At 46.6% G+C, this 12,281-nt stretch overlaps 1 protein-coding gene across 1 annotated transcript; it reads left to right on the forward strand.

Annotated features, from left to right (window-relative positions):
• The first annotated feature begins 9,718 nt into the window (after positions 1–9,718).
• On the forward strand, positions 9,719–10,663 carry LOC133758876 (olfactory receptor 2T33-like). The gene has a single exon (XM_062190009.1). It carries the CDS (start codon positions 9,719–9,721, stop codon positions 10,661–10,663), a length of 945 nt encoding a protein of 314 aa, XP_062045993.1.
• Positions 10,664–12,281: the final 1,618 nt, after the last annotated feature.

The raw sequence follows: 12,281 nt of genomic DNA on the forward strand, positions 1-12,281 counted from the left end.
AACACGTTTATAGCTGAAGTTTAGCATCATTTTACATCTTGGCACCACTTTTAATCTAAACAGCCGATTAGTTATTATCTCTGCAAGATGAGAGATATCTCTTTTGACATGTCCAGGGGCCCTCTGGGGATGTCAAAAGTCCGGATAATTTAGAACTCTGATTTTCAGAAAGTCTGTTAAAGGTGCCAAGAGAACTTAAGAGTACCTGGTCAAAATAAAATTCCTTAACATCCTGAAATGATAGCCATTCATTAGTCAGGGTGATTTTTACACTTTTAAACCAGATCTGATCATAATACTTAACAATACTTTTTATTAATCTGAACTTAACAGAGACAGTAGAGTACACAATAGATTACTTTGGCAGAACATGAATTCTATGTTTCTTGTTTGTCGAATAAACCAGAAATAAAAACCTTAAACATAAGGGTTCACATAATTTAGAACTATTTAACAGAGTCAAAAAGAGCTTACAGGACCTAACTCTAGAAATGGCAGAGCAACCGATTAAGCAGACACTGTTAAAATAGACATTACAGTTTTTGCAAAAACAGATTCCAAGATTTACGACTTAGACCATTTCCCAATATTTACTAACATTAGTGCACAATTTTTTTTTAAAAAACCTCATTGTTGTAACAGAAGATTAGACTTTAACTTTAGGTAAATGTAATTTTGGCATTAGCACTCAAAGAAAACTCCGTAAACAATTTTAAAGTTGTAAACCTTTTAAAATTTTTCATGACTTGCTCACACCTTCTGAAATTTTACACCTGTAGTTACTTTTACATAGTCTTGAATTGTTATGTATAGACAATCTATGAGAATACATGCTAACAAACTTAAACAGTCTCTCTTATCGAATTTAAGATGTGAAAAGTACAATACATTTTCCCACATTTTGCTTAGCATTGGTGCCTAGATGGCTTAAGACACCGAGTTATTACTGAATACCACACCATTATTTGAATTAAAAGTCAAAATTACATTTCCATGCTCTTAAGTAACATAAGAATAACTCCTCCTGGACAGCAAACATGGACACAACTTTTGAAAAGATCTTCATCGTTAAGAGAAACATGTTTAAAGCATATCAAAGACATGTAAAACCGAGCAAGTGAGCTACCAAGCAAACCAAAGGGCTTTGGCATTAACTTAATTCTCTGAACCAATGTTAGCAACATAAAGGCTTGTATACACACAAATTTACTCTTATTTTTATAAGACCACTCTAGCTGGAAAGCAAAAACATGAATACAGCATAGGTCTGACACCATTTACAACATTTTAATACATTTTACATAATTTGAATTGACTCAAGCAGCTGTTACTTTAACAAATTTTAGAGTCTCATCCTTTGAGAGTTCCAGGGATCCGACTGGAAGCCCAAAGTTGGAAGACTCGGTTTAGAATTTAAGCTGTCAGAGTCAAGCGGTTTAGCCAACAATTAGTACACTTCTGATCAGTTGGGTAATCACTCAAACACTGAAAACAGATAAACAACATAAACAACTTTGCGTTGCAGTTTTCCCAATCAAGACTCATAATGGCAATAGAAAAACGTGAAACCTTCAAGGCACTTATCTCATCAGATAAGTCAGGGACAGCAGCACAGAAAAGAACTAGACATCAGCATATGAACCATTGCTTAGGCTTCCATTAACTGCAAAGAGAAAAACCCATCAGGTTGGAAAGGGTTAATGGCTTAAGGCTCTGGCTCCCTTAGGTAAGGCCGGCAGTAGTATTGAACTGGAAATTCCTCCAGGAGAGGAAAAAAAAGCAGCCCTGGGGGGGGGGGTGCTTTTCCATAGGGATATCTGGCTATGCCTGCCTGGGTGCAGCAGGCCACGTGGACTGGAATAGAGTGCAGAGAAAGGCTGTGGTCCCCCATTTACAGGGAAAACTGCGCACACCAGGGCCTGGCAGGACTGGCCGTGGGGTTGGGTAGGTGCGCCATTTCACCAAGAGTGCTGGGAACCTCCTATAATTTAGCCAAAGCCAGATCAATTAGGACTACTGCAAACAGTCAATTAAAACAGATAGTTAACTTGAGCTCCTTTCCAGATTCAGTCCTCAGACAATCAAAGCCTAGCAACAGTAATAGCTCACAAAAACTTTAAGATGTACCAAAGCTACCATAAGCCTTCTACCAGGTTGGAAAGGGTTAACTGGTAACAGCTTATCCCTAGGTGGAATTCCCTCATACTCTCTCCTAGCCAGCAGTATAGGAATGGAGATGAAGAGAGCAAAGAGTGGGAGAGGGAGCCCCGGGAGAAGATGTGAGCGACTGCCCTCACCTTCCCCTACGAATCTCAGCTGGAGGAGAGCACAGGGAAAGGCCCTGGTGTCTAGGGGCTGAGGGGGGTTCGAAATCTCCTATCGCTCAAGAGTGCCCACTACCTAGTTGTCTGAGTTTACCTGGAGGGCCAATATTAGCCTCGACCAAAGCTAAGCCCTGCTCGCGTAGCAGTAGGCAGCGTGACCAGGCGTCCCTCCAAGAGAGAGACCTGATCCTCGGGTCGCGGTCCAGCCGCCGGGAAGCCAAAGCGAGCTCAGGGGGTCTCCGGGCTCTCAGGCAACTGCCCTTCCTAATCGCCCTCCCGTTCCTTACAATCCCTCTGGAGTTTCGGCCGTAGCTAAGCCGTGGCCGGGGGGACTCCGCGTTCTCGGAGAGCTGTGGGGTGCCGGACACTCAACGGTCACTTCCACAGATCCGGTCCCGCTTGAGGGAAGGAATACTGACCTCCGATGTCTTCTCAAAGTTGCAGGGTTCTTGTCTTCGCGCAAGAAAGAATTCAGGCGTGAGACAGAGAGCAGCGGGAGGCAAAACAGCAAGGTTTATTAGGAAGGGACATCGGTAAGGATGGATGGGCACCTCTCCAGACAGAGCCTGAGAGACTTGGGGGAGGAGGAAGGAGGGAGGCTCGAGCGGAGAGGCCACACCCGACCAGGCCAGGCGGGCGGCCCAGCAAAGACGCAGAGAGCTGAGTGCGCAGTCCAGCCAAGGCTCAAAGTTAGTCCATGTCCCATGTTAATGACAAAAGGCAAGTAAACCGTAACACAGAACACAATCACAAGATAAACAGAGACACTGCGCGCGACAACAGAACAGAACAAAACTGAAACAAAAACTTCAGATGGGGTCGGCCGCTCTATCAGCCTTTCCCAGACGAAACAAAACCGAAACAAAACTGCAGATGGGGTCGGCCGCTCTATCAGCCTTTCCCAGACGAAACAAAACTGAAACAAGACTTCAGATGGGGTCGGCCGCTCTATCAGCCTTTCCCAGACGAAACAAAACTGCAGATGGGGTCGGCCGCTCTATCAGCCTTTCCCAGACGAAACAAAACTGAAACAAGACTTCAGATGGGGTCGGCCGCTCTATCAGCCTTTCCCAGACGAAACAAAACTGAAACAAGACTTCAGATGGGGTCGGCCGCTCTATCAGCCTTTCCCAGACGAAACAAAACTGCAGATGGGGTCGGCCGCTCTATCAGCCTTTCCCAGACGAAACAAAACTGAAACAAGACTTCAGATGGGGTCGGCCGCTCTATCAGCCTTTCCCAGACGAAACAAAACTGAAACAAGACTTCAGATGGGGTCGGCCGCTCTATCAGCCTTTCCCAGACGAAACAAAACTGCAGATGGGGTCGGCCGCTCTATCAGCCTTTCCCAGACGAAACAAAACTGAAACAAGACTTCAGATGGGGTCGGCCGCTCTATCAGCCTTTCCCAGACGAAACAAAACTGAAACAAGACTTCAGATGGGGTCGGCCGCTCTATCAGCCTTTCCCAGACGAAACAAAACTGCAGATGGGGTCGGCCGCTCTATCAGCCTTTCCCAGACGAAACAAAACTGAAACAAGACTTCAGATGGGGTCGGCCGCTCTATCAGCCTTTCCCAGACGAAACAAAACTGAAACAAGACTTCAGATGGGGTCGGCCGCTCTATCAGCCTTTCCCAGACGAAACAAAACTGCAGATGGGGTCGGCCGCTCTATCAGCCTTTCCCAGACGAAACAAAACTGAAACAAGACTTCAGATGGGGTCGGCCGCTCTATCAGCCTTTCCCAGACGAAACAAAACTGCAGATGGGGTCGGCCGCTCTATCAGCCTTTCCCGGGGGAGGAGGGAGACAAAGTCCTTCCCTTCCCCCCAATACACCGTTGGGGGCGTCCCCCCACGGCTGAAGCCAGGGGTCCGGACACGTCTGTCCTGCCTACTACCAGCTTCCCACTCTTTCGGCGCTCTATCGCCCGGACGCTCTATCGCCCGTACAGACAAACAATAAAACACACAAAAATACACGGAACAGAAAAGACTTACCTCCGGTTGGGAGATGGAGGGTGGATCTGGGGTTCCAAATCCCGGACGAGCCCCCAAGAAATGTAAGACCCCTTAAGCAGGCGTCCCACAAATTGACCGGACCCCAGAAACACGACCTCCACTCCAACAACCGCTGTAATAACAAGAGGAAGTTTATTTCATTTGCAAATGGGCTGTCTCAATAGCACCCTCTAGTGTAGTGCAGAGAGAGCAGCCTCGAACATCAGTTTTCCAGGGTATTTAAAGCTTTAAACCACAACATTAGCATATTTAGTCGTGTTACAATTTCATTGGATATGTTAATGGTTACTGGGTAAGGGGCTAAGGAAGGGGGCAGTTCGGGCAGTTTCCCAAGCAAGCAGGGCGGGGGCGTGCAGTAAATACCCTGCATACTTTTGCTGTCTGCCGGGACCTACAGATAAGGGGCGGTTGGGGTGCTTCCCATGCCTTTATCTGGCGCCTTATCTCGAACTGCAGCTGCCTGCCCTCGACTCATAGTTTCGGCCCAATTTCCAGGAACTGTTTTACTAGAGTTCCCTAGATCCTAGTTTTTTAGCAGGTAAATTTTCAGAAGTCCTTCACAAGCTGCATTACATGAAAGAAAAATTAAGTAGTAAATTTAAATTGATTTTTGTATAAAATTATTTGATTGCTCCAGCACCCTGAAAAGTCTAATTTATTACACTATTACACACAGGGTTTTCTCAGTGTAGGAGAACAGAGTCAGTTGTTTGTTATGTTACCGGTGAATGGCAGGGTTCTTGTCTTCGCACAAGAAAGAATTCAGGCGTGAGACAGAGAGTAGTGGAAAGTAAAAGAGCAAGGTTTATTAGGGAAGGGACGTCTATAAGAATGGATGGGCACCTCTCCAGACAGGACCTGAGAGAGAGTGCCCAGTCGCTCAGACTAGGGGAGAGTGGGGTTCCATGGTTGAGTGGAATACAGCTGGCCAGGCCCGGCAGGCGGCTCAGCAGAGAGGCGCAGTCCAGTTGAGGCCTGGGTTTTTTAAGGAGATGGGTCTTTATCTTCACACATCTCCTCCTGAAACAAAAGACTTTATGGATGTAAATACTAAAAACTCCTATCTGAGTATTCCCCTTGAAGGTATCAGATAGGAGGAAACCTGCCTGGCGCCACCCTGAGTTAGAAGAAGGGTGAGCAAACCCCCTGGAGAATCAGGACCCGGAGCAGGATATTTGAAATGCAGATACTGGGCTGCATCTGGAAGATTATCAGGCAGAAGGGGTGGGGACCCACCTGGCAGGTTATTGGGTAGAAGGGGGCAGGGCAGGATGCAGATACTGGACTGCCCTGAAAACGTTATCGGGATGACTTTGAAATGCATAGATGTCAACTCCTTAGGCTTTTATGTCACATACAGATAAGCTTATATCTGACTTCCTACCTAGCAGTTACATTTCTGCTTTACAGTGTCACAGTTACAAATGAAAGTGATAGAGTTAGCTGGAGACACACTTGTGTCTCTCTGTATTGTGTCTGATGCTCCCCCCTCTCTCTCCTGTCCCACTTGTACCTCTAGTCTTGGAATATTTAATTCTAAAAGGTTATAACCATCTGCAATGCAGAATTTATTCTTTTCAAATCTTCAGATCTTACCTTCTCATTGCAACAGCCTTAGAGCAAATCATCAAATTGCCATTGTGTGCTGTGACTTTCAAGCTTGTGGATATGTAAAAAATAAAAGACAACATAGGATGCAGACTTTACAAAAAGTTGAAATTAAAATAAACTGAGAATATGCTAAATGCTTTTTTGCAACCATTAAAAAAATCTTCTGTGTGCAAGACATTTATCTCTTTGAATAATCTGCTTAGAAGATTTATAATTTAAAACATACAAATCAACAAGGAAGTAAAAAATAATTTAAAGCAACTTGTTCTGCATTCCACAGAGAATGACAGCCATGATTCTTTGCTTTCCCATGATTTAATATTTGACTTCTAGCATACAATGTGCATTTCATATGCAGTACTCAGAAAATATCATTCCGTGTTCTTTGTAAGTCCTGTCACAAAGCACAGTTGTGAAGCTGCTGTACTTGGAATGCCGTGACTCCTAAGCCAAGCCCTGTCTTCCCAAGTCCCCTGTTCTTTTACAGCAATCAATGGAGTGGGAAGGTGGCTTCAAGTTATGGTGGAGGCAAAGGAAGCTACAGCCAAGGAGTCAGCGGCTGTGGCAATAAGGAGACAAAGATGCTTTAAATGCTGTTTGTGTGAGCACCAAAAACGCAAAACAAGGGGCTGCTCAGGCTAGACAGAAGGCTGAGAAAGTCAAGAAGACTGGACAAAACATTAGGTGAAGTCTTGGCCTGTTTTGCCTGTTTCCCTTTGTTACCGGAGAAATTGCAGGGTTCTTGTCTTCGCGCAAGAAAGAATTCAGGCGTGAGACAGAGAGTAGTGGGAGGTAAAATAGCAAGGTTTATTAAGAAGGAACATCTGTAAGGACGGATGGGCACCTCTCCAGACAGGGCCAGAGAGAGAGTGCCCAGTCCCTCAGACTGGGGGAGAGCGGGGCTGCATGGGTGAGTGGAGAGTACACCCGGCCAGGCCAGGCGGGCGGCTCAGCAAAGATGCAGAGAGCTGAGAGCGCACAGTCCAGTTGAGGCTGGGGGTTTTAAGGAGATGGGTCTTTGTCTTCACATGCTTCAACCTGGAAAGAAAGACTTAATGGATGTAAATGTTAAGAAGCTTCTTCCTGTGGAAGGTCTGAAACAAAGGACTTTATGGATGCAAATGTTATCAGACCTGAGGAAGGGGCAGGGTGTTTGAGATGCAGATGCTGAGCTGCACCTGGGAGATTGTGGAAGATTTAGCAGGAGGGGTGAGGGCCTCCACCTGGCAGGTTACCAGGTAGAAGGGGGCAGGGCAGGCAGGATGCGAAAATCTGGGCTTCCCCTGGAACATTGTTAGGATGACTTTGAGATGCAGATGCATATAGATGTCTTCTCTTTAGGCCTGTCACACACACATAAGCTCATAACTGACTTCCTACCTAACACCTTCACTTTACTTCAGCAAGCCACCCCAAAGACACTGGTGGGTTTTTTTTGTTTGTTTGTTTGTTGTTTTTTTTTTTTTTAATTAACAGATGAGTTTATTTTGAAACCATGTGTGGCCTTTCTTTTTCATAAAGTGCATTTTCCACACATTTTTTCCTGATAACTTACTTTTTCCATGTTATGAGTGTTAGATCTGCTTGCATCTGAATGTACTTGTGGCACACACAGCAATTTTTTAAAAGATTTATTTTATTTATTTGAAAGGCAGAGTTAGAGAGAGAGAGAGAGAGAGAGAGAGAGAGAGAATCTTCCATCTGCTGGCTCCTGCACCAAATGGCCACAATGGTCAGGGCTGAATTATCCTGAAGCCAGGAGCTGGGAGCTTCTTCCGGGTCTCCCACACGGGTACAAGGGCCCAAACACTTGGGCCATCCGCTGCTGCTTTCCCAGGCACAGTAATAGAGAGCTGGATTGGAAGTGGAGCAGCAGGGACATGAATGGGTACCCATGTGGGACGCTGGCTCCACAGCCTGTGGCTTAACCTGCAATGCCATATCACCTGCCCCACAGCAACTCACTGAGCCACAGATACTGCCCTTCTGCAGCCCCCGGGTGGGAGGCAGCTGTGCAGCAGCAGGGCTCCAGCTGCCCCGAGCTCCCAAGCTCCTGAGCTCCCGGCATCAGGGGAGTCACAGCATCAAGCAGGAAACAGCACAGTCCTGGCTTTGTGCAAATGCAGAGCCTCAGGGCATTGTTTGCATCAGAGAGGAGCTGACTTTTTGCAGCTCTATGCTCTTCTGCTCCTTCAAGTTTGCAGGTCATGTTCTCACTACGCAGCTCAAAAACCATAAAGAGCTGGTGGGGAGCACTTAGCCTGGCAGCTAAAACGCTGCTTGGGAGACCCGTGTCCCGCAGAGCAGTGCTGGGACTGAGTCCTCCTCCTCTTCAAGTCCAGCTTCTTATCATGCACACCCTGGGAGGCAGCAGGTGATGGTTCCAGTAGTTGGGTCCCTGCCACCTACATGGGAGAACCAGATGGAGTTCTGGGCTCCTGGCGTCAGCCCTGGCCCAGCCCCAGCTGTTGCTGGCATTGGGACTGAACCAGCAGATGTCTGTCATCTATCCTCTATCTATCATCTCTCAATCATCTATCTCTGTTTCTCAAAATAAGTAAATTAATAACTTAAGAAAATTATAAACATAAGAAATGCTTTTCTTATGCTCAGTGTATAACAGCCTGCGAGCTGTGAGCCAATGGAACTGTGCTCATCTTTGTGGGCTCAGTAACTTTGCATATCCTTACACACATGAGTAGTTTGTGAAATGCTGAGATCTTTTAAAAGTATAGGCCTAATATCAACTGAGGTATTTTTTTAAAAATGCACTTGTTTTTCTTTCTGAATCTGCTCTTCCTCTGTGAGTAACAACAGTGCTCCCTGGAGCTCTGTCCCATGCTCCTCACCATCTCCCTCCTGCCACCGGCAGACAGCCCCGTGCTCCCCTGCTCCACTGCCAGGCCTCCGGGTCTCCGTGGTGCTGCACTTTGGCACGAGGCTGCGCAGCGTTTCTCTACAAACCCCTGTAGACTTGGGAAGAAATCCTGCTTCTTCTGTGAAGTGTGGGCCAGGTGCTGAAGGGTTCAGAGCAGGAAGCACCGGACAAGAATGTCTGCATCTTAATGATCAGGTTAAAGAGCCAGTTAGTGAGAGATCAGAGAATTTTCATCAATTACTTAGGAAACTATTACGGCTTAAAGGAAGATGCTCTTTTATTTACATGCATATATTTCATTCTGTGAGCATTCTGATTCACATGAAAACAAAGAACTTCTCTTGTTTATTTTTCAGAGGACCCTAATTTAAGTTTCCAAACACTGAAGACAAATCATCTGTGACTCAAACAAATATAAGCAGCATTTTTCCAAGTGACTATTTTTTTCCTCAGATGGTTAATTTTGGTTTGAGCATAATAAAAACTCAAGAATAGCAGTACAAACAGTATAAAAATGGCAAACGTAACCCTTGGCCATTATTTAATCCTGGACAGTGTGGAGTACATTCTCGACATCTGTTAAAACATTATAAAACCGAGTTAGAAGAGTATTCAGAAAGTTCTGGAAAATGGAATTGAAAACTAAGCTTATTTTGGTGCAAAAACTTTCGATATCCATGCACTTTTCACCAGAATATGTGTTTCCACGAACTTTTTGAAGACCTCTTGTTCGCGCAAAGCCAAGATGGTGGCGAGTGGGTGGGAGGGCTTTGGCCTAGGGCCTTGGAGTCCACGGCCAGCGCACGTCCAGCAGTTATGTAAGCACAGTCAGTGCGTCCAGACAGTGACCCTGCCTCTCTGCTCCTCCCATTTGCAGACATCATGGAGAAGAGAAACGCCACCGCAGACTTCATTCTCCTGGGGTTCTTCAACCACACGAGACTCCACCACTTTCTCTTCACAGTGGTGCTGGCAGTAGCCACTGCCTCCGTGCTGGGCAATGCACTCATGCTGCTCCTGATTGCCCGGGACCGCCGGCTCCACACGCCCATGTACTTCCTCCTGAGCCAGCTCTCCCTCATGGACGTCATGCTGGTTTCCACCACGGTGCCCAAAATGGCTGCCGACTACTTGACCGGAAGGAAGTCCATCTCCCGCGTGGGGTGTGGGTCCCAGATTTTCTTCTTCCTGACCCTGGCCGGCGGGGAGAGCTTCCTCCTGGCGGCCATGTCCTACGACCGCTATGTGGCAATTTGCCACCCACTGCGCTACCTGGTTCTCATGAGCTGGCGCTTATGTCTGCAAGTGACCGCGGGGTCGTGGATCCTGGGGGCTGCTGACGGCCTCCTGCAGGCTGCCGTCACCCTGAGCTTCCCGTTTTGCAGGTCACGTGAGATCAACCACTTCTTCTGCGAGGCTCCCGAACTGATGCGCCTGGCCTGTGCCCACTCGTCTGTCTTTGAGTATGCCATGTACATCTGCTGCGTGTTGATGCTCCTGGTCCCCTTCTCCCTCATCCTGATCTCCTACAGCCTCATCCTGGCTGCTGTTCTCCACATGCGCTCCACAGAAGCCTGCAAGAAGGCCTTGGCCACCTGCTCCTCCCACCTGGCAGTGGTGGGACTCTTCTACGGAGCCGCCATGTTTGTCTACATGAGGCCCAGGTCCTCCAGGTCAGCCAGCCATGACAAGGCTGTGTCGGCCTTCTACACCATCTTCACGCCGGTGCTGAACCCCCTCATCTACAGCCTGAGGAACAGCGAGGTCAAGGGCGCCCTGGAGAGATGGTTTGGGATATCCATAACTCCAAAATTCCAGCAGACTTAGGCCCATTGTTTAAGATGAACTTAACTGCCTGAACTGAACATCTTAAATATGATATTTTCTCTATTTTAATAATGAATGAGGCAAAAGTTAAGCTTATGAATCAGCATGAAAAGTTGCTAAGAATTGAGTCAATTGTATAGAGAAATATAATGTCTGAGCATTTACTTTTATTTATTTGAGAGACAGAGAGAGAGAATCAGAAAAAGAAAAAAAATACAGATAGACCAGTGGTAGCCAGGTAGACATGAACCTATGTCTGTATGAAGGGGCCAAAGAAAAAAATCAAAATTTCTGTGTGGTAGAATGATGAAAAAAATGTAGAAACATGTCAGTATTTATGGATCAAAAGCCTTGTCTTTGTTCAGTAGCCTGGTTGGGTGGGTCCCAGCCCTCTCTCTGAGGGCAGCTTCGAGGAATCTCATCTGTCCTTCACCAAGGGGGCTATTACGAAGTTCTGGGGGGGATTCCATATCCAGAAAGCCCTGCACAGAGGGATCCTACAGAGAGGTACAGGGAGTGTTGTGTCCGGTATGAGACCCTCCTCAAAACAACTCACAAATGGCAGGCTGATGCAACAGCATGAGGACTTATTACCAGCTCGCTGGGGCTCTTAGCAGCACATGCGACGTAGCACAGTGCTGAGGTGAGAAGCCCCATCCCTCTCCCTCCCAGCACTTTTATGCACTCGAGTGAACAAGTACATACTTCACTCCACACGTAGGTGAGTTCCTTATTATCTACGCATTTCATTGGTGCATTTGAGCAACTCAGGGGCCAGGTGTCACACAGGAATGCAGGAGAATCTAAATTCCAGGAGTAGTTTCACTCCTGTACCCTTAGGCCTGTCTTTTCTGGCTTAAAATAAAGCCTGTCATGGAGGAACAGTGGTTCTCCCAACAGACCCTAAAAGCTCCTGAGACCAAGATTTAGCTTGATTTAATATGTTGCCCCATATTTTATATCACTTAATCTTAACATACTACACACTATTAAGTCTTAACTCCAAATGTACTTAATCTAAGCTAACTTAGGGTTTGAATTAATTACTCATAACTGAACTCCACAGGAGCAGAACTAGAAGACCCATGCCCCAGCCATAAAAACTGCAGTGAATGCAGACTGGGCTCTTGGTTCTTTACCGAGAGGTCTGCCTGGTCTGTCAGGTGTACTCTCTTCATTATACGTGGCTATCATGCTTATTGCTTTTTTAAAAAAAGAAATACAGATAGAGCATCCATCCACTGGTTCAATCTCCAAATGCCCACAATGGTCGAGAGTGGACCAAAGCTGAAACCAGGAGCCAGAGCCTTCAACCTGTTGGTGTCAGAGGTCCACCCACATAAGCAATTATCTGCTGCCTTCCAGGGTGCTTGTTCGCAGGAAACTGGAATGGGGAGTGGAGTAAGGACTCGAACCCAGACACTTCATAAAGATTTTCAGCTTCCCAACTAGTGTCTGAACCATCTGGCCACACATTCCACTCCACGGCAAACCCCGACTGCATCATCAAACACCCACCCTCTGCTCCATGTTAAACAGTGTCTGTGTCCTCAGCAGAATGTGGTTTCCTGTGTGTATATTCTTTGAATTTTTGAGAACTGCATGCAGGGACTCTTCC

This window comes from Lepus europaeus, chromosome 4 (genome assembly GCF_033115175.1).
Source record: "Lepus europaeus isolate LE1 chromosome 4, mLepTim1.pri, whole genome shotgun sequence".
Taxonomy (NCBI): Eukaryota; Metazoa; Chordata; class Mammalia; order Lagomorpha; family Leporidae; genus Lepus; species Lepus europaeus.